This window comes from Sminthopsis crassicaudata, chromosome 4, assembly GCF_048593235.1.
Source record: "Sminthopsis crassicaudata isolate SCR6 chromosome 4, ASM4859323v1, whole genome shotgun sequence".
Classification (NCBI taxonomy): Eukaryota; Metazoa; Chordata; class Mammalia; order Dasyuromorphia; family Dasyuridae; genus Sminthopsis; species Sminthopsis crassicaudata.
In genome coordinates this window covers 141,247,057-141,268,403 of record NC_133620.1, presented here as the reverse complement: position 1 = coordinate 141,268,403, position 21,347 = coordinate 141,247,057, and the positions used below count along the sequence as shown (strand labels likewise).

The window sequence follows — 21,347 nt, the reverse complement described above, 5'->3', positions numbered from 1 at the left end:
TGTTCTTCCTGTACTTTGTTGTCTCATCAACTTATAGCTAGATTAAATCTAAGATATTTATTTTAAATGAAAAATTTCAGCTTTCTCCACTATTTTTTGTTGCTTAATATATGCCCTCCTAAGAATAATTGTAGAAGGAAGTTCTTCATACAATCTGGAACATTGACACTATATATTTTCTTCAAAGAGTTCTTTGTGAATTATCTAATATTATTGATTTTTCAAATTATTATGAAAAATTTTTCTTCTGAGATGTTATTTTGCTCATTATTGCTTATTTACATTTTGCTTCAATGATATAAAACATATGTAATGTAAAGTTTTTTTTAATTAAGGATAAGTTAGGAGGAGGTTATATTTCTAATATATTAAAGAGAAAGTATATAACAGTTTAAACAAAATTTATAAATGATAAAGCTGATGAGAAAAGATAATATGACTAATTTTAAGGTCTCAACACAACAGTATTTGTGACTTTCTTGTTATACTATTCTGCTATCATTTTTCTCAGACAGATTTCAAAGTTTGTGATGTAGCAGAAGTAAATTACCTGGCAGTCTTTCATTGCATTATGAACTGAAGCCTGGTCCCCAATTCTGTGCTGTTGTTTAAGTTTCTTTTCTTGGGTTTCAAACCAGATTTTTAGACATTGCACATTATTTTCAAATTCTGTCCAAGATTCCAATAAACCTTCCAGCATCTGAATCTGCATCAAAAGGAAAAAAGGTCATGAACACATTTGCCATATTAAATTAATAAATATATTTCAAAATTAAAATTTTAAAAGAGTAATTATTATCAGTTTTGCAGTGAACCTAATCCCCCAGACAAAACTAATTATCTAAAGTACAAAATAATGCTTATGTATGTGAACCTACTGGCTATCTGAAATTCATCTGTTTTGTATGCAAAAATTCATTAAAACATGCCAGTTGTTTCTTTTTTTAATTTAAAAAGTGAATGTTCCAATGGAAAAGAATAAATAGATTTCATGAAAGCATGTGGAAGTTATATTCTTACCATATAGGTAGGACTTATTTGAATAAACTAACTATACAATAACTATTCTTACAAAAAGATCTATATACTATTGTTGTTTTTAAGGGAAGACAAATAACTATTGGTCACTTTGCTTACCTTTTCAGTTACAAGACTTTGCAAGATTTGCCAGTGTCTATTCATTGCTCCAAGCTGTTCAGCAAAATCTGTCTTATCACTACGTTTACTTTCCACATCCTGACTGGTGATTTGTAGCACTGACTGATTTACAAAATCCACTGTCAATTGTTTACAATTTATGTCAATCTTAAAACCCTAAAAGAAGAAAAGAGAGAACATATGAAATATAATACACATCTAGATATATCTTCTCATTCTAGTAACTTGTTACATTCTAAGTACTGCAAAGTCCAAATGGACTAAAAATGGTGAACAGTTAAATGATTCATAATTTTCAGAAAAGATATTTTAACAATTTTTAAAGTTTAAGTATAAGATAGGGGTTAGAAAAAACACATGTTTTGTTTTATCTCATAAGTAAAGTCATTTATATGTTCAGATGAAATGTCCTTTAACATTCTGTTTTATTTTCAAATAATTATTAAATTGTCATTCTTAGGAGTTCATAGTGAATGTCTTTATAACTGCCACAAAGAATACCTTTTTGTTTCTGAGTTGTTATTTTTTTGACCATTTTACTGTAGTGTTCAAAGTTTTTTCATAGATCAGAATATATGGAGCAGAATATCAAGTAAAAAACATGCAAATATGTGCACACATATGTACATGTCTGCATATATAAAAATAGACACATGCAATGCATTTATGTATATGGGCATAGGATATCTACACATAAGCAGACACATACAACATGTCCATATACATGTAAGTATGCACATATATGCTTATATATAAACATGCTTGTATAAGTGTTATATGTACACATAATCATGTGTATGTATGTCTTATGTGTATATGTATATGTATATACAGACATAATATACATATATACATTAACCTTTATAGACCATTAACAAATATACTATGGCAATGTTATTATTCTTTGATATCTTTTTCCAAAAACAAAAATCTGACAGTCAAAAATAAACCTACATTTATTTGATGCAAAGGTAAACCTTTTTTTTTTAATTACCTTATATTTCTGTAGGTATTCATATATTGCTTTGTGTCCTACAGCATTTTTAATCTTCTCTTCATCTTCCTGGATAACACTTTCCATAAGAGAAATCCAACTCATAACTTCAGTAATGGCATGTCGTGAGGGTAATTTATCCATTTGCAGCTGACCAAGTAGTATTGAGAACAAGATAAAAGTTTCGAAATTCAAATTAATTCCTGTTAACTTGTAACTCCATGAAAATTTCATTTATATTCTAAATGGTTCACCAGAATTTTCTTACAAGTTAATCCCAATAACAGCTTTCAAATTAAACATCATTAAAATATTGAACAATAAAAACCATCTTATGCTTAATTGGCATCCAAAAGTAATTTATAAACAATTACTCTCATATAAGCAGGAGTAAGTAACTTCTCATTTTTTACTGCTATAAAAAAACAGAAAATTCACTCATATCATACCAATTATTTAACTTAATCTTTTGATATTCTATCTCAAGACAGTGCAAACAAAGCAAAATACAAAAAAAAAAAAAAAAAAAAAACAAGCCCCTTGATTTTGGGCACTTTGAAAGTAATTCTTGGGAATTCAGTAAGAGCCAAAAATGCTATTTCTATGCTAAATTATATTTAAGATATTACTAATTTATGGAATATTCTTCCCCCTGATCAAGAATAGGAGTTAGTGGAATAAGAAAAGCTTTATTTGAAGGTAAGATTGAAATGACAGAATAATGCCTTAATCAATGTTTTTAATCAATACTTTTTCCCATGGAGAAATACTTACTCAACTATAAAAGACTAACATAACTTGAGTATTTTCATTATATACCTGATGCAACTTTTCTTGTACTACTGGAATGTGTGCTAGTAGTTCTGTCCACTGGCTATCAATCTGAGACAATCCAGAACGAAGTGCTGCTGTGTCCACTTTCTTTAGTCGAAGAAGCTGGTTTCCTATACTAAGAACTGATGATTTTTGGGAGGATTTTGCTTCAACTTCTTTAGAAAATTCCTAAATAATGAATTAATTGAGAGAGTAAATGTTGCATAACTAAAAATGTTTTTGTTCCATAAGTGAGGGTCCCTATATTACATCAATGCTGCATTGGTCATTATAAAGGCAATTTAAAGAAGAATGGAAAAAAAGCACAGTCTTTGTCCTACAACAATGGCTATTTATTTTATGATGATATTATTCTGGAACAAAATTAAAAGGGAAAATTTATGAATAAAAAGTTAAGGCTATTTGTGTTCATTAATGATTACATGCATATTACAAGATAAGTAACCACTTCTTACTTTATTCAGGTTCACATGGTTAATGGAATCATAAAAACAAGAGAAGGACTATATATGACCAAATGACTCAGACTCTTAAAATGACTTACCAGGAATGAACTGAGGTGATCTCTAACCATTTCTAATTCTTGAGGAACTGTTACTGATTGCTGATTCCAAAATTCAAGTCTGTCTTTTGCAGACTGCAACCAATGAATGAGTTCAGCAGATTCATTCTGATATCTGTAAGAAAGTTAATGACAGCAAAATATATAAATTTTCATTGAGGGACACTGAAGGAAAGAATATGGTGCAGAGTAAAGAAGCCTATTTTTAAATTTTAATTTTTCTGTTTATTAGGTGAACAATCATCAATATTTAAATTTTCTGAGATTAAATTCCTTATCAATAAAATGGGGATAATACATACACTGACTAATTCATAAGGCTGCTGTGAGGAAAGAATTTAGTAAATGTAAAAATATTATTATGCATAATAATTATTAATAAATACATCAATTAATAATTATACATAGAAATACAAATTATGATGAATCTACATTTACTAAGTAAATAATAATTAAAAACAAAAATGATTGCCATTGATAATAATTATCCTTGCTTTTATTTTGATCCTTGTACTATTTTTTTCCTTATACCGAATGATAGAAGAAACAGCAGACAGCTAATAATAAAGCACAGGGATGAGAAAAACAACATTTATTATCAATTCTTGACTCTGACATCTAGCTTTGTTACTTGTGGTCGGCATCATCTTGGATGAGTCATTCATACTTAGATGCTTTTATAAATATATATATATATATATATATATATATATATATATATATATATATATATATATATATATATATATATATATATATATATATATATATATATATATGTATATTTAGAGGATTAGCCTAAGTCATCAAAAAGGTCCCTTTTGTTCCAAATCCTATAATTTGGTGACTTCTGATATGTCACAAGATATAAAAATTAATTACATTTGAATTTTCTTACCTATGAATGAAAGATAATACAATTTGTTTCTTTCTCCTTAACACAGAATGCTGATTTACTGTCATAAACTTTGATGATGGAAGTTTGGACTACAATATAAGTCTTGTGTTTTATTTTGGGGGAATGGGAGTGGAAGAAATGGACATTTGATTTTACTGGTATAGAAAATTCTGAATATGAAAATTCCCTTCATTAATTTAAATCAGAAAGGGGAAGCAATAGGCAGAATATGAACAGGCAAATTTACGCTTGATGCTAGAACTTCTTTTCAAAATAATAATCCAAAATATAAGATAGTAAGTCCACCCCTTTATTGGAAGATCAAGTAATTGGGGTAGTGAGTTCCCCCTTCAGTGGAAGATTTTGAGGAAACAACCACTTGTTGGTTATGGTACAGAAGAGATGTTTTTGAAGGTTTTATGGATATTGATTGAGTTAGTTGGCCTCTGAAATATTCTGAAATTCTGCTTCATATGTAGTATAAATGAGTCACCTGGAATGTTGAAAGCTTAAGTGAATTTTCATGGTTGCACCGCCAGTTTGAGTCAGAAACAGGACTTAATTAAAGGCTTTCCTAATTCCAACATTAATCATCTGTCTACCATGAGATTACAGATCCAGAATTAGAAAGGACCTCAAATCCCATCTGGTCCAATCCTCTCAGTTTATAGATCTGGAACTGAGGAATATGAAGACAAAGGAACTCATCCAAAGTTACAGAATCATTGTAGTTGAACTCATTTTAATCTAATGTCATTATTATTTCCCTTGTACCATGTTGTCATTTATATTTAAACTGCTTCTCATGGTAGAATATAAGGAGAAAAATATTAATGCATACAGGATTATTCTGTATACTGTTCCCTTCTCAAAGCTATTCTCTCTGCCTAACCAACAACAATTTTAATTCATAAGATTTCCTTTGATTACCATTTTCAGTCTTTAAAATTATTATTTTATTAATCAGTAGGAGATATTAATTTGGTTCTAACTAGTTTTCACTTATACAAATACATAATAACAAATACCCTTGTTTTAAGTCAAGGAAAGCCATTAGGGTTCAAGAGTATGTATGCCAGCAGCAGCTAGTTGGTGCAATGGATAGAGTACCAGCCCAGAAGTCAGGAGAACCTGAGTTCAACTGTGACCTCAGACACTGATCACTTCCTAGCTGTGTGACCATGGGCTTACCACTTACCCCCAACTGCTTCAGAAAAAAATAAATAAATAGAAAAGACCACTTATGCCTTCTACAACTTTGATACTAACATAGTGCAATTTGAGTTCTATATAACTAGAAGATGCTGTTGTACACATTTAGAATACTAAGTTATATACTAGAGTTGATATAAAATTTAGATAAAATATAGCCTCTAACTTTGTGGGGCTTACATATATTATTACCTTGTCCAGTGTTTCAATATTGTCTCCAATCTGTGTAGTTCTTTAGTAATCTTGCTAGTATTATTTAGCCAGTGTTCTCCAAGTTGATTTAATTGACTTTCTAAATCTGAACAGCTAATGGAAATTAGCAGTCTCTTCCCATCATCCAGTACCTGATATAATTTTGGCTGGTATTCAGACAAGCTTGATTTCAGCCCCTAGAATGACAAAAAACATTAGGTCAGTAAATTTACTGTCTTCCTCTCCTTCCCCACTTCTAGAATTTTAAACATTCTCCAGTGTGTCAAATTACTGCCACTAAATCTAGTTACACTCTGACCTAACAATCATTGAGAACTTCAACTTTAATTGAAGTTCATTAATAATTAATTAATAGCTAAGTTCTAATCTTCTAAGCTTTCAATTTGATTCAGCTGATATCTTTATAATAAATACAGAAAATTTTCAGCCAAACTTATGTAGCTAATGATCAGGTTCATCTTGGAACCTGAAGAAAATGGATATTAAAGGAAAAAAAAAAATTCAGGAAATAACATAGTATGAAAAAAATAAATCTAAAAACTCATCTATACATTTTGAACTTGGTATATACATAGATCTATATCTATGTATAAAAATAGTCTTTGATTTTAATTAATAGGAAATCCCTAGGGTTAAGAAACATGCATATGTGTGTATATGCATATGTATATATGTACATATATGTCTATGTCTGTGGAGGTTTGTATATATATATATATATATATATATATATACATATATATATGTGTGTGTGTGCATATATAAATACATAAATATATATGTATACATGTTATATACACATATCTATATTTTCACTGATTTTAGGAAAGTGTATAATTTAATACAAATAAAAGTACATGATTAAAACTTTAAATTTTGTTTTGATTCTATGATTATTAGAAATGTCTAGCAAATATTTGGTTGGATATTTTAAAAAGATAACAAACCTGATATACCATTATCCGGTCATTTAATCTTTCTTCACTCTCTTCCACCAAACCAACACTTGGGATGCTACTTTCAATTGCTTCCAACTGTCTGGTAAGTTCTTGGTAGTCATCCTCCAGATGGGACCAAGTCTGTGTACATATTTAATATACATATATTATAATTGTGAGATAGCAAACTTCTGGTGAGACTTTTTTGCAAAAAAAAAAAATTCTTTTTCTGCTTTCCATGAAAATGAAGTTCCATGAACTTCAGAAATTATCTTTATGTCTAGTTTAAAAGCAATTTTTGATTTGCGTGTAACATTTCAGGTTGTTATAGAGGAAGGCAAAGTAGTCAGAAGAGAGTGAGAGAATAAAAGTTTTGGGTAAGATGATATATTAGGCTTTCTTGTATCTCTGAATAGCTGATAATCCATCTCACAGATGCAATACATGAAATACTGAACAAAAGTTCCTAAGTGAGTATTAACTTGTTTACTGAGACTATTGCATGATTTGGAGTCTAGAAATAGGTCTAGGAAAACTAATAATGAAGTCACAAATTCAGGCCATGAACATGACTAGTCAAAGACACCAAGATCCAGTTTCTATTTCAAGAAGGAAATGCCCAAAGTCAACCATCAGATAACCCATCTTGTTTAAGAAATCTCATTTGGACATGTAAGCCTGGTATTTGGGTTTTCCTTTTTCTTTTTTCTTCTTATTATAAAATAATATCACAAAATATTTGGAGAGACCTTTGCTGACACATGTAGGAATTAAAATGGGGAGAAGATGAAAATGAATAATCAAGTTACCTCATTTTGATAGTTCTAGAAATCATACAAAGAGCTACCATTTAGACTGTTGTAGCAAGTAGCCCTTACTGAGATTGCTACATTTCTCAACAATATTCTCTGTTAGTTTACTTCCTAACTGTATATCTCAGTTTCATTTGGTGAGTCATCCTTTGTCTTTCTTATAGTTACAAGGTTCTGTCCTGGATGTTCTTATTTTCTCTCTTTCTGTTCATTCTTCAACATACATGGGTTCAACTGTTTGTTACTATTCTTCAGTTATTTTAGTCTTATCTGATGTCATGAAGTGATTTGCCATTTTTCCTCCACCTCAATTTTTTAATTAAAACTTTTTTATTTTCAAAATATAAATATGGATAATTTTTGGCATTCACCCCTACAAAACTGTAATGGGTCAGAACTCTGGAGAAGTGTACTTAAAACAAGGATTCTTATAATAAGGTGTTAACTCAGTGGAATTGATTAGACAATGGTTATCTACTTTAGCATGGTGATTAATAATTCTCTAGTTCAGTGCATGTACTTAGTACTTAATATAGTTCTACAAGATTGACACCTATAATGATGTGATGATAGTAAGTGTAACATAAACTCCTGGCAGTTACTATTACCAGTCTGTCCAAGGCCCAACAGAATACCTTTGACCACTGACCTTTGCAGTGTCAGCTCTACCCGGCTCGCCTCCTCTTGAGGCCTTCAAAGGTCTCTGGCCATGATTTCTTGAATCTATAGTTTAATAACCAGTAGCGCACTCAAGGACAGCCACATGTAATCTTAAAAGCCTTTATTATACCTACTCACATAATGCCCTGACTTGATGCCCTGACTTGTTAACTTCTTACCTCTCTTGGCTTCATCAGCTTGGCTCAGCTACTCCAGGCTAAGGAGCCAAGTTAAAGAGAGCAACTGCTGTCTGCAGTGGACTTATAAAGGGCCTGTAAGGTCACACACACAGCCAACCAGCAAGAGCCGTCACCCATTACGAAGCTATCTCAATATGTCCAAGATCCCACCCACAGGGCAGTCCTATATCCACAGAGAATATTTCTGGGCAACTCAAATCTCCTGTTGCGCTGTGTCTGCCCATTTAAAGGGCCCTTACAAGTAAGTATATAAGAGCCAACAAGGACTGGACAAGAGACATTCACTCCATCTCCCACCACTATGGTGGCTGGCCTATCCGCCTTCACTTCTCCATTGAGATCAAGGCCTGTCTGAAGGGCCTCCTGTAAGCTAGCCTGGACCCCAGGCAAGGAGACAGACTCTGAAGGAGACAATAAAGAATTTGGCTATTTTTGTGGTGATTACTCAACTGAAATAAAGGCTGGTCCAAAGACCTCCAGAAAGCAAAATAGAACATTATATATTGGTGCCCAAACATGGACCTAAGGGTTTGCACTCAGCAGTGCAGACTAACATGATCCTTAGTTCAGTGGAAAAGTCTCCATGACCCAGAATTAGGGTAAGTACAAAAATAGACAAGCAGGAAACTTTTTAAAGTGCTACTCTAGTGTTTTAGCTTAAATGGGACAGATGCTTAGAAAGGAACCTTCTCCACCCCAAGGAAAGTATGTAGAAAGCATAGTTAAATTAATAAAAAACCAAGGATTGATTGTAACTTGGAAGCAGATAATTGAACTCTTCAAAACATTAAAATACACATCTCCCTGTTGTAAGAATTACAAAGAAGAAGAAGTAGAGCCAGACCAGTGGAAACTAATAGGAGAGCAACTAATTTAATATTACAGTGATAATGGTCCTAATTCAATTCCTAAAGAAATATTCTATACATATAAGTTAATACAATTGGCTTTGAGGAATTACATAAGTATTAGAACAAGGGAAAAAAAAGAAAGAGCAGGAGGAAGAGGGTACTGATAAAACAGTTGAAAAGCATGAAGAATTAGACAAGAAAGGAATTAAATACAGTCCTGATGAAAGGAATGTGGTGCTTCAGAGCAGGAGCCATTAGAGAATTTCCCATCCCCTGACCTAATCCCCTTAATGATCCCTTCATGAGTGGAGGGAGAATGAGGAGGGGGAAGGGCAGTGACATCCATGCAGGAGCTTGGTCCACCCCCTATGACAAGATTACAAAAGGCACTAGTCAAAGCTAAAAAAGATATATCTGATTTAAAAATATAAGCATATCTGTTATTCAAGAGTTTGACTCTTCAGGTGAACAAAGGAGAAGATACACTTCTTTTGATCTGGAAATTATTAAAGATCTGAAAAAGGATTGCATTCTTTATGGAGTTACAACATCTTATGTTAAGATGATATTAGAGAATTTGGCTGATGAAATTTTAACCCCTAGTGATTGTAAATTTATAGCAAGGATATGTTTAAAATCTGGACAAAACTTGTTGTGGCTCTCGGAGTATAGTGAACTATGTAGAATAAAAGCCCAACAAAATAAGCAAACTGGAGTTAATATACAAGTCACCTTTGACAATTAGCAGGTAAAGGTCAGAATGCAGATGCTTTAGCACAGGTTAATTATCCTTTGATAGCGTATGAGCAAATTGGTGTTGCTGCTATCAAAGCATGGGGCACTTTCCCAGGAAAACAAGATAAAGGGGAAGCCTTCACAAAAATTGAGCAAAGTCCAAATGAACTCTTTGCTGATTTTGTGGGATGTCTTCAGACAGCTGTCATATGAATAATTGGTGAAAATGCAGCAACAGGAATAATGATAAAACAACTTGATAGAGAAAATGCTAATGAGGATTGTAGAAGAATTATACTAGGACTACACAAAGATGTACCTTTAGAGGAAATCATAAGACACCGTGATACAGAGGGCACAAATGTCTTTTATACCCAGACTATGATGCAGAACATGGGAAGACGGAGTCCCTTTTGGCAAGGGATTTCCAGGGAGACTCATTGATGCTTTCAATGTGGTAAATTAGGGCATCTGAAAGCTCAATGTTGGCATAGAGATAGAGTGAGAAGACAGGGTGAGAGAACAAGACCCAAAATCCTATGTCCCAAATGCAACAAAGGCTTCCATTGGGCCTCAGAATGTAGATTGACTCAGGGAAATGAGAGGCAGGGCTCAGCTCCAAGGCCCCCAGCAAAAAACAAGAGGGGCAAGATAGCAGCTGAGTTTACACCCAGAGCATCTTTAGAAGTTCGATACTCTAATATGATCAATAACCAGAGAAGCAATCAGATAGGCAGGATTACATTGGGGAGAATACAGGTAATCTGCAGTGTCCAGTGCAAGCAACTCTAACATAATCTCCAGGTAATGTAGAGAGATCCAGAAAGTGATGAATGGAAGGGACTAGATAGGTTAACCACTTTGGGGAGAAGGTTTGCTTATATCTCTAAAGATGGAAAATAAATCAGATGAGTGCCAACCAGCCGTATTTTCATTGTCCATGGGAGAGAGACAGAATAAGAGAGAAAACCTCAAAACAAAGAAAAAGACCTAAGAGACATCTGACACTGAAAGACCATGGCTGATAATGAGACTATTAGAGGACTTCAAGACCTACAGGAATCATTGAATTCCCTGACACATGATGAGACTATTGCAGGACTCCAAAACTTGCAGGAATTAATGAATTTCCTGACACATGTTAAGTAATAGATTGGTTTTGGAGTAGGACTTATGGACATGTATAGTTCCTCATGTTGATTCATGGTGTTTGTTATATTACTACTAGTTTGTATTATTTTACTATGTGCCTGTGTAATACCTCCCATGTTGATGGATTTATGTATACCTGTTTCAAGTGAGACCCTTCAGAAACCCCCTAGCAAAATCTGGTTTGACTCCCCATTTAACCTTGTTGTTTGCATCTCCCTTCCTGAGATGCCAGAGAGGGCACGATCACTCCTTTTTGGTGTTTTCACCCCCCCTTTTCTGAGAAGTCAGAAGGGACATGATCACCTCCTTTTTGGGGTTCTTATTTCCCTGAGAAGTCAGAGAGGGCATGACCACCTATGTTCTAAAACAAAAAAAAGCAAGAGATGTAATGGGCCAGAACTCTGGAGAAGTATACTTAAAACAAGGATTCTTAACTCAGTGGAACTGATAATACAATGGTTATCTAGTTTAGCACAGTGATTTATAGTTCTCTAGTTCAGTATATGTACTTGGTATTTAATATAGTTATTCTACAAGATTGACATCTACGAGGATATTTATAATAGAGTATATAACAGCCAACAATGACTGGAGGAGAGAGACATTCCATCTTTGATCAGCCTCCTGGTGGTTGGCCTGGCCTCCTACTTCCCCCACTAAGACCAAGGCCCACCTGAAAGGCCTCCACAAAGCTAACTGGACCCCAGGCAAGGAGACAAACTATGAAGGAGATAATAAAGAATTTGGACTGTATCCCTGGTTATTCTCGTGGTGATTACTCTGCTGAAAGGAAGGCTGGTCCCAAGACCTCCAGAAAGCAAACCAGAACATTACACAAAACCCTGTGTTCTATTTTTTCCCTCCCTTCCTCCACTCTTTCACTTAGTTGGCAAGTGATCCAATATATATTGAACATATGCAAATCCTCTATACATATTTCCACAAATTTCATGATGCTCCAGAAAAATCAGATCAAATAGGAAAAAATATTAGAAAGAAAACAAAATGCAAGCAAACAACAACAAAAAGTGTAAAAATACTATGCTATGGTCCACATTCAGTTCCCACTGTCTTTTCTCGGGATGCAGATGGTTTTCATTACAAGATCACTGGAACTGGTCTGAATCAGCTCATTGTTGAAGAGAACCATGTACATCAAAAATATAACCTCATATAACCTTGCTGTTGCCATATATAATGATTTCCTGGTTCTATTCATTTCAGTTAGCATCAGTTAATTAAAGTATCTCCAGGGCTATTTGAACTCATTCTGCTGATCATTTCTTGTAGAACAATAATATTCCATAACATTCATATACCATAATTTGTTCAGCAATTTCCCAACTGATGAGGCATCCACTAAGTTTCTTGTCACTACAAAAAGGGCTGCCACATATAGTTTTACATATGTGGGTCCCTTTCCCTCCTTTACAATCTCATTAGGATACAAACGTAGTAGAAATACTGCTGGCTCAAATCATATGCACAGTTTGACAGATCTTTCGGCATAGTTACAAATTGCTTTCTAGAAAGGTTGTATCAGTTCACAACTTCACCAACAATGTATTTATTAATGTCACAGTTTTCCCACATCTCCAACATTCATCATTATCTTTTCGTGTCATCTTGGACAATCTGAGAGGTGTGTAGTGATATCTCAAATTTGTCTTAATTTTCATTTCTCTGATCAATAGTGATTTAGAGCACCTTTCATATGGCTAGAAATGATTTTAATTTCTTAAATTGTTCATATCCTTTGATCATTTATCAGTTGGAGAATGGCTTGAATTGTTATAAGTTTGAGTCAATTTTTTATATATTTTACAAATGTGGCCTTTATCAGAACTATTGAATGTGTAAAAAAAAAAAAAAAAAAAAAAGGTTTATTGTTCCTCTTCTAATTTTGTCTGCATTGGTTTTGTTTGTATAAAACCTTTTTAACTTAACATAATCAAAATTATTCATTCTGAATTCAATAATGTACTCAAGTTTTCTTTGGCCACAAATTCCTTCCTTCACAAATACGAGAGGTAAACTATCTTTTGTTCTTCTAATTTGCTTATAATATCTTTATGTTTAAATCATGAACCCATTTCAATCTTATCTTGATGTAGGGTATTAGATGTGGGTCAATGCCCAGTTTCTATCATGCTAATTTCCAATTTTCCCAGCAGTTTTTGACAAATAGTGAGTTCTTATTCCAAAATCTGGAGTCTTTGGACTTGTCAAACACTAGATTACTATAGTCATTGACTATTTTGTCCTGTGAACCTATTCCACTGATCAACTACTCTTTTTCTTAGCCAGCACCAAATGGTTTTGATGACTATTGCTTTATAATATAGTTTTAGGTCTGGTATAGCTAAGCCAATTCATTTGCATTTTGTTTCATCAATTCCCTTGAAATTCTTGACCTTTGGTTTCCCATATGAATTCTGTTATTATTTTTTCTAGCTCTGTGAAGTAATTTCTTGGGAATTCGATTGTTATGGCACTAAATAAATAGATTAATTTAAGCAATATTGCAAATTTTTTGCATTAAGCTCGGCCTACCCATGAGCATTTGATATTTTTCAAGAAATTAGATACAACTTTATTTGTGTGGAAAGCGTTTTGTAATTGTGTTCATATAGTCCTTGACTTTACCTTGGCAAGTAGACTCCCAAATATATTATCTTTATCTGCTTTAAATTGAATTTCTATTTGATTATCTTGCTGCTGGACTTTGTTGGTAATATATAAAAATGCTGATAATTTATGTGGAGTTATTTTGTATCCTGCAACTTTGCTAAAGTTATGAATTGTTTCTAGTAGTTTTTTAGTTGATTCTCTAGGATTCTCTAAGTATACCATTATATTATCTGCAAAGAGTGATTTTACAGATGAGGAAACTAAGGCAAACAGGGTTAAGGGATTTTTCCAGGATCATAAAGCGAATAAGTATCTGAAGCTGGATTTGAATTCAGGTCTTTCTGACTCTAGACCCAGCATTCTAGCCACAGTATCTTGTAGTTAACCCTATCAACCATTATCACTATGCAAAGAATTTATGGGCCTATAAAATCCCTTTAATTCTTTATCTAGGAACTGAGAATTCAGCAATAGTTTCTTTCTCTAGTCTCTTATAAACTACTCCCCTCCCCCCCAAAAAAACACTGGTTCTTCTTAGTTTCTCTAATATTGGCAATTGTGTTATTATTTTTCTAGTCACAAAAAAGAATTTACGATGTTGTAGTTATGTTTAATTTCTCACTCTCTCTTACTCTTTCCCCCCACATCCAATCACTTAATCTTTTTAGTTCTGTCTTTCTAACATTTCCTCTCTTTTCCCCAAGAGCACAGTCTCCTCTGTCCCTTACCCCACCCCAGTTCAAGCCCTCATTACTCTTTCTCTGGATTAATAGCTTCCTAATTGAATAATGAAAAGAATTAAAGCAAGAAGACCAATTTATACATCATACAGATTTTGAAGTAATATTCCTAAAGTACAAGTCTGATCATGTCAAACAAACAAAATCTTTCCATGGCTCACTATTGCCTTTACAATAAAATAAATACTTGTGTAGCATTTAAAACTCTTCCCAATCTTGATCCAATCTAATACTGTAGGCTTATTTCATATTAGTTCCCTTCATATACACTCTATGAGCTAGTCCAATTGGCCTAGGTGTTGTTTTGAAATAAGCTATTTCACCTCTCAATGAGCATATTTAGAATTTATTCCCTTCAGATCTCTGCTTCTTACAATTCCTTGCTTCCTTCAAATCTCAGGATAAGGGCCATGCCCTCCCTGAAGTCTTTCTTGAACCTTCCAGAAGTTATTGCTTCCAACTTCCCTAAAAGTAGAACAAAAACCAAACTAAACCAAAACTAAAAAGAACTTTGAATGATTTTTCATTGAGTTCAGTGTATAATTGTTTTTTTCCTGTAATAAAACATAAGTTTCTTGAGATTAGGAACTATTTTATCTTTGTCTCTGAAACCACAATAACTAGCATGGTTCTTGGACCACAGTAGGACTTTAATAGATAATAGTTTATTATATACAGTCATGCATATCAACTGTATCTCACATACTATATGAATTGGTGTATTATATTTGAGGAAATTCTTAAAAAATATATCACTATTCAAAATGAAAAATTTTTAAATGAATGCACAATATTAACCTTATATTAGCATGCAAATCCTTTTACTTTATAGTCAGTTTTTTGATGAAATAAATTTCACTTTTATTGTGAAAGATAATTGATGTTTATCTGCAAGTTAATTTATAATAAGACTCAACAATTTCTAAGTATCACATTTTCATTTGTTAACTTAATTTAAGTATCCTAGTGTCCTTAATACTAAGGCCTATTTCACCACAAATCAATTGTGACTCCTCTTTGAAAGCACAAACAAATGTGTATAGCATTGTAGACATATCAGTGTTTGCATAGAGAACACAGTGAGATGTAGCAAAAAAGCATTTTACCTATATATGATCCTGGGATAGTATATAAGAATGTTGAAAATACCTGTACCTTCTGAAGTTCTAAAGAGGAAAAAAATTTTTTTTGCATTTTTTAGGTGGAAAATATTTTATGAAGCTCACCAATGACAAGCACATACGAACTATTTAAAACCAAAATTCCAGGTCTTGTTATCAATATTAGATTTACCATCACCTCCATTTCTGAATTTGGTAGGTAATGTGCTCACAGTTCAGTTTCTATTCCAAGTCAAGTCCTTAATAGGGTCAACAGCACTCGAAATCACATTTTGTGCTCTTACAGTCATATTCTCAACTGCTATCTTATTAAGAAATTAGGACTACCTTATTTTAAAAATTTTAGAACTCCAGGGAAAATATCCCACAGCAAAGATTGATAAAACCAAGATGCTCCTTCTTAAAGTATGAAATGGACTACAACGATGTACAAACCTTATCTTAATGAATACCCTTGCATTTGTTTATAACAGAAAAGTAAGTCAAAACCAAGCTCTTACCTCGAGAATGTATTCCAGCTCTACACCCCTTTTATGAGCCTGCTTTAATACAGATGAAGCCTGAGCCATCAACTCCATGTGAACCTGGTTTTCCTTTGGGATGTCCAAACTGATAATCTTCCTGGAGAGTGTTTCAGTTAAGATCATATGGGATTCAAGGCCTTGAAAATACTCCTAAAATTTTTAAGAAAAAAAGAAATAACAAATCTATTCACATCATATTTTCCAATAAATTTTGCTTAAAAAGAGAATAGTAAGAGAAGTTGGTTAATTTAAAAGAGTATTCAGTTTGAGCAATTTAATAAAATTCCAAATTCTGTGTTACCATGACAGTCCAAACCCCTTACCTCAACAATCTTCTTATATCATTCAAGAATATTTCCATAATATTGCCAGAATGACATTTTAGAATTGAGATCCCTTTTTATATACTATTTTCTACATGAAAATTTTCAATGACTTATAGCTTTCCATAATATAAAGTCTAAATTCTTTAGTCTTGTGTTAAAAACCTTTCAGGATCTGGCCTCTCTCCTTCATCCAATCTATCTTCCATTATTTCCTTATACAAAACCCTTGCTCTAAACAAACTAATCTATGCACTTTTCCTCCAGGCATGTGCACCAAGAACATTCTTATTCTATGTCTTTACTCCTGGGCTCCTTTTCTGGAATATTTCATCTCTAACCCTCCCTTAAAGACTGAGATATTTAGATGATGTCTTTGCTGTTAAAGCATAATGTTAGGTTTGCAGATCACTAAAGCACCCAAACAATCTATGTTGGAATTGTTTCTGCAACATTCCTATAAAAACAAATATTGAGGTCTATCTCAAATTCAGTAATGGAGAGCTCAGTCTTCTATGAGACAGCCCACTTAATTTGTACATGGTCTAAATGTAAGAAAGACTTTGAGCCAAAACATGTCTCTATAAATTTCTATCCCTTTGAATTGACATTCATCTTTTATTATAATGTCAGTCTTGAGAAAAAAAAAAAAGTAGCTCTGTGAAAAGACGCTTTATTGGTAAAATTATAAAACTTTAATAAATCATGAAGGTTTAGATGCAATTATTGAGAAAAAATGAGATCTGAAAAATATACCTCCCTGATCTTATCTTAAATGCAGCAGGTTATCTAGAAGCAACAGGAAGACAGTTTGACTAAATATATTTTTTAAAAAAAAAATGACTTCTTATGTAGGGCATACAAGTAATTTAGTTTCACTCACATTTATTTTACTTTTAGGCTGTCATTCATCATAACTAACTTCTAAACACAATATTCCAGAGGTAAAATAGCAATTTTACAGAATGAGAAAAGTTGATAAAGATTCTATCAGCATTATCAATTCAGTAACTGTTAACTTTTCATTTGGGCATGCACAAAATCAATCATCTTCATTAACTTTTAGTCAAATGGACCAAGCATAATTAGCATGAACCCGTGCAGATCCTTTCTGCTTATATACAGCCTAAAAGCATTTCCCATGAAATATCTGGAAATGAATGAAAATGCCATGCTATAGTGTGTCTAGCAATCTAGTAATAACTATAATCTTGGTTTCTCACCTCAACCTAAGGTAATGCTCTTGTAGAGAAATCACATGGAATAGTGGAAAGAACAGTAACTTTCCTGGAGAAGTTGATGAGGCTTAGATAAAATTTCTCCCTCTTATGCTTACTAACTGAACAAATGTAGGCACTGTACTATTGTACATTTCAGTTTCTTCCTCTTTTAGTATCAATAATAAAAATTTTTATTGCCTGCTTCATATATAGTAAATAACATTTCATGAGCAAAATTCATTGTAAACCTTAAAGTACCTTAAAATGATTACCTTGCCATTTTTTCTAATTCCTTCTTGGCTATTTTATTCTTTGACCCTATGTGACCATGTATAATGGACAATAAAAGAAATAAAAATTCTATTTTCCAGAGAAAATGTCTGCAAGTTCAAGGCAAGAGGAGGAAGAAACAGCATTATCTATACCAACACATCTATACGTGTAATGGATGTGGATTTCATCTATAAATCTAAGAAGGAATTCATTCCTAAAGCAAATAGGAAACCTGTTGCTCTTGGAGGAATATGCTTCTAGAGTTAAATTTTGAGGGAGAGGAAAAGGGAATTAGTTTCAGCAGGTAGAAGAGACTTTGGAATAAGAATATGGGATAAGAATAATCTCTCTCTAAAGAATTCTGTTCTTTGATTATCTTTCACTGAGAGATTAGAAATTGCCAGTAAGGTTTTACTTTTTGAAAAATTACTAAATATTTTTGCATTTCAGCTTAGAACTTTTTCAAGATTCCATTTCAATTAATCTGTGACAAATATTTGGTCTTTTTTCCTTCAATAGGCTTAATTTACTTTTAATGATTTCTTTGAATAGTAAAATATAAATAAAAAGAGAAATACAGCAGGTAAAAACTCAAAGGATTTTGAATAATATGTTTTAATATATAAATGGAATAATAGTAGATATGTAGAATTAAATGTTTTATTACGATATTTGGTACCTTGTGCTTGTCAAGTAGTTGTTGAACTTCCTCTTTGGAAGATACAATCATTTTTTGGTCTCCTGCCATCTTTTCTTGACCAGTTTCCAGCAAGTCAGCCAGGTCTTGCAGAGCTCGTTCATATTGATTCTTATGGGCTAGATTCTGATTTAGTCCACTGCGCCGAGAAGCAATAATCATCATCAATTCATCATACATGTCCTAAGAGAACAGAAAAAGCAACAAATTGGCATTTAATACAAAATAAATAACAGCTTAAAACATGTCTCTTTGTCTAAATGATATGACTATATCATTTGTGGTCATCCTCAGATATTCTGTATTTCTAAGAGAGTCATTAGATGGAACAATCAATTTGCCTTTAATGCATCTAAAATATTTGGAAATAATTTCCAAACAGAATTTAATTTTTCAATACTTCAATAAATATGAGTGTGACCTGTAAAGAGTAATATTGTTTGATAACAGCTCTACCAGTGATGCAAGTATCAGTTTATAGGGGAATGTAGATTTGACTTGCATTAAATGACTTTGGGAAAGCAATGTAGAAAAGGAAAAAAGTAGAAATTTGGACTAACAGCTATAAAGCAACAGAAAGAAAAGACAATTATCACTAATCTTTGGAGAAAGTGTGTACAGTTTCCTTAATATCCTGCAGTCTCAATTACAACCTTATTTTGTAGGACTTCAAACAAATTAAATTTTACTTAGTTAAATGGAAGCAAAGAGAGATTTTAGTGACTCTAAGATCATTTTGTCAATGGAATGGAGTAAGAACTTGTAAAATGATGTAGAGTCAATGTTCTATATTAATGGTTATGAAAAAAAAAATAATGCTCATGCTCAGTCACAAGTATGTTACTTGGCTTTAGTCCCTTACATTTAAAGACTCTGGAATAAAACTGAAATGCCTTCATATAAGGCATTTCAAAATGTTGGGTGTAGAAATGAAATTAATTATACTGTCTTTGTTTATTAAGAATGTATTTTATTTCCCTAAAAGGACTTGTGAGTCTTACAATTGAGTTTATATATCCTTTTAAAAATGTTGTAGAAAAGTATTCAAAGATAACAAGTTTTTTGTTGTTTTTTTTTTAAATTGGAAACCATTTGCAGACCTGGAATAAAAAAAACCAAAAAAACAAAACAAAACAAAACAAAACAAAACAAAAACAAAAACAAAAACAAAAAAAAAAAACACCTACTATGCCAGCTTTGTTTTTAAAAATGTATGGCATTTCATTGGCAAATGTGGCAGCCTCATATTTTCACGTCTGTGTCAAGTTTGGCTAACCCAACAAAAAAGGGGTCTAGACAAAGGAGGCTACAATTTTTGGATTCTTCAGAATGATCCAGGGAACTCAGGCAAGAGTTTTATAACTTCCATTCTGAATAGTGTACTGGTTTTGTGACTGATGTAAGATTGCAGATTATTATAAGTATCTTAAAACTTATAAATACAAAACTATAATTAAAACTGTCAAATGCATTATTAAACAGAGTATATGTCAAAATGGATAGAATGAGTATTCCTTTTTCTCTAAAATATTTTCAGGTAGTAGGAAATACGATGGAGAGTTAGCTATATAAGTTTTCTTTAGCATTAGATTGGGTTTATAAGTGAAACATTTTCCAGGGAGCTGTATTGTGTGAAGCATATAATTACTTTCATAGAAAATTTTCTCAGAAAAATTTACAATTTTAGGGGAAAGAGACATTAGAGGTTATAGAAAATTTGCTTTGTCAGTTAGTACCTAAGTAACATTCAAGGAGCTAATGGAGAAACTGATTTATGTTAATATAAAGTATAACATATTAATAACTATGTTAATTTGTTAAATTTAATTCAACAGACATTAATTATATAGAATGTTTAAAGTGCTAAGTGAAGAATGGTTAAAAACAGAAAAATGAGGATAAAATGACCATTAACTGACTGTTTTACCTGCAGTTTAGAGAGTTCTTGCACAGAGGGCTGGTCAATCTGCAATTTATCACCACGTCTCTTTAATTCAATGATACTTGCATCTAATTCCTTCAGACCATCTTCAGCCTGCTGCATTGCCTTCATCAAATAAATAACATTTCTTTTGAACATTCATATAATTTGCATGGTCTTTTAATTGTTCTTTCTACCCCAACATGCAACTCTATTTTTAAATGGGGTGTGTGTGTGTGTGTGTGTGTGTGTGTGTGTGTGTGTGTGTGTATGTTTAATACAAGAAAACTATGTACTCTATTATAGGGAGGATAGAACATCAATAATTAGTAGATGTTTATCATTTCAATAGTGATGCAGAAGATTTAAAACTAGGGAATAAGGACCAAATAGGAAAATAGTGTTTCAATTAAATAACTACTTGAAAATGGAGAGTAGATTATAACTGATGAAGAGAAAGCCTGTTTATATTTCTTTAGAGAATATTCATTGATTTTCTGTTATATGGTAAAAATTTCCAGTATAACCAGAAAACGTTTACTCAAAAGTTTCTTCTTTGGATTTGTAGCATGATAACTTTGTCGACAAGCAGGGTATATTCTCTAATACAAATATAATAATTTTTTCACCTAAATAGTTAGGGAATAGACATTCTTTGGAATCAAAAGGGAAAATGTA

At 32.4% G+C, this 21,347-nt stretch overlaps 1 protein-coding gene across 21 annotated transcripts in view; it reads right to left on the bottom strand.

The window, feature by feature from the left end:
- The window catches only part of SYNE1 (spectrin repeat containing nuclear envelope protein 1), a 571,419-nt gene that overhangs the window by 98,192 nt on the left and 451,880 nt on the right, over positions 1-21,347 (bottom strand). For all 21 annotated transcript variants that reach the window (XM_074309511.1, XM_074309493.1, XM_074309505.1 and 18 more), the window contains 10 exons: positions 20,676-20,795; positions 18,731-18,931; positions 16,212-16,385; positions 6,819-6,950; positions 5,851-6,047; positions 3,531-3,663; positions 2,972-3,154; positions 2,153-2,302; positions 1,138-1,314; positions 551-706 (listed from right to left, as the gene is read on the bottom strand). In XM_074309511.1, the coding sequence (XP_074165612.1) occupies positions 551-706; positions 1,138-1,314; positions 2,153-2,302; positions 2,972-3,154; positions 3,531-3,663; positions 5,851-6,047; positions 6,819-6,950; positions 16,212-16,385; positions 18,731-18,931; positions 20,676-20,795 (1,623 nt within the window). The remainder of the gene's footprint in view (positions 1-550; positions 707-1,137; positions 1,315-2,152; positions 2,303-2,971; positions 3,155-3,530; positions 3,664-5,850; positions 6,048-6,818; positions 6,951-16,211; positions 16,386-18,730; positions 18,932-20,675; positions 20,796-21,347) is intronic.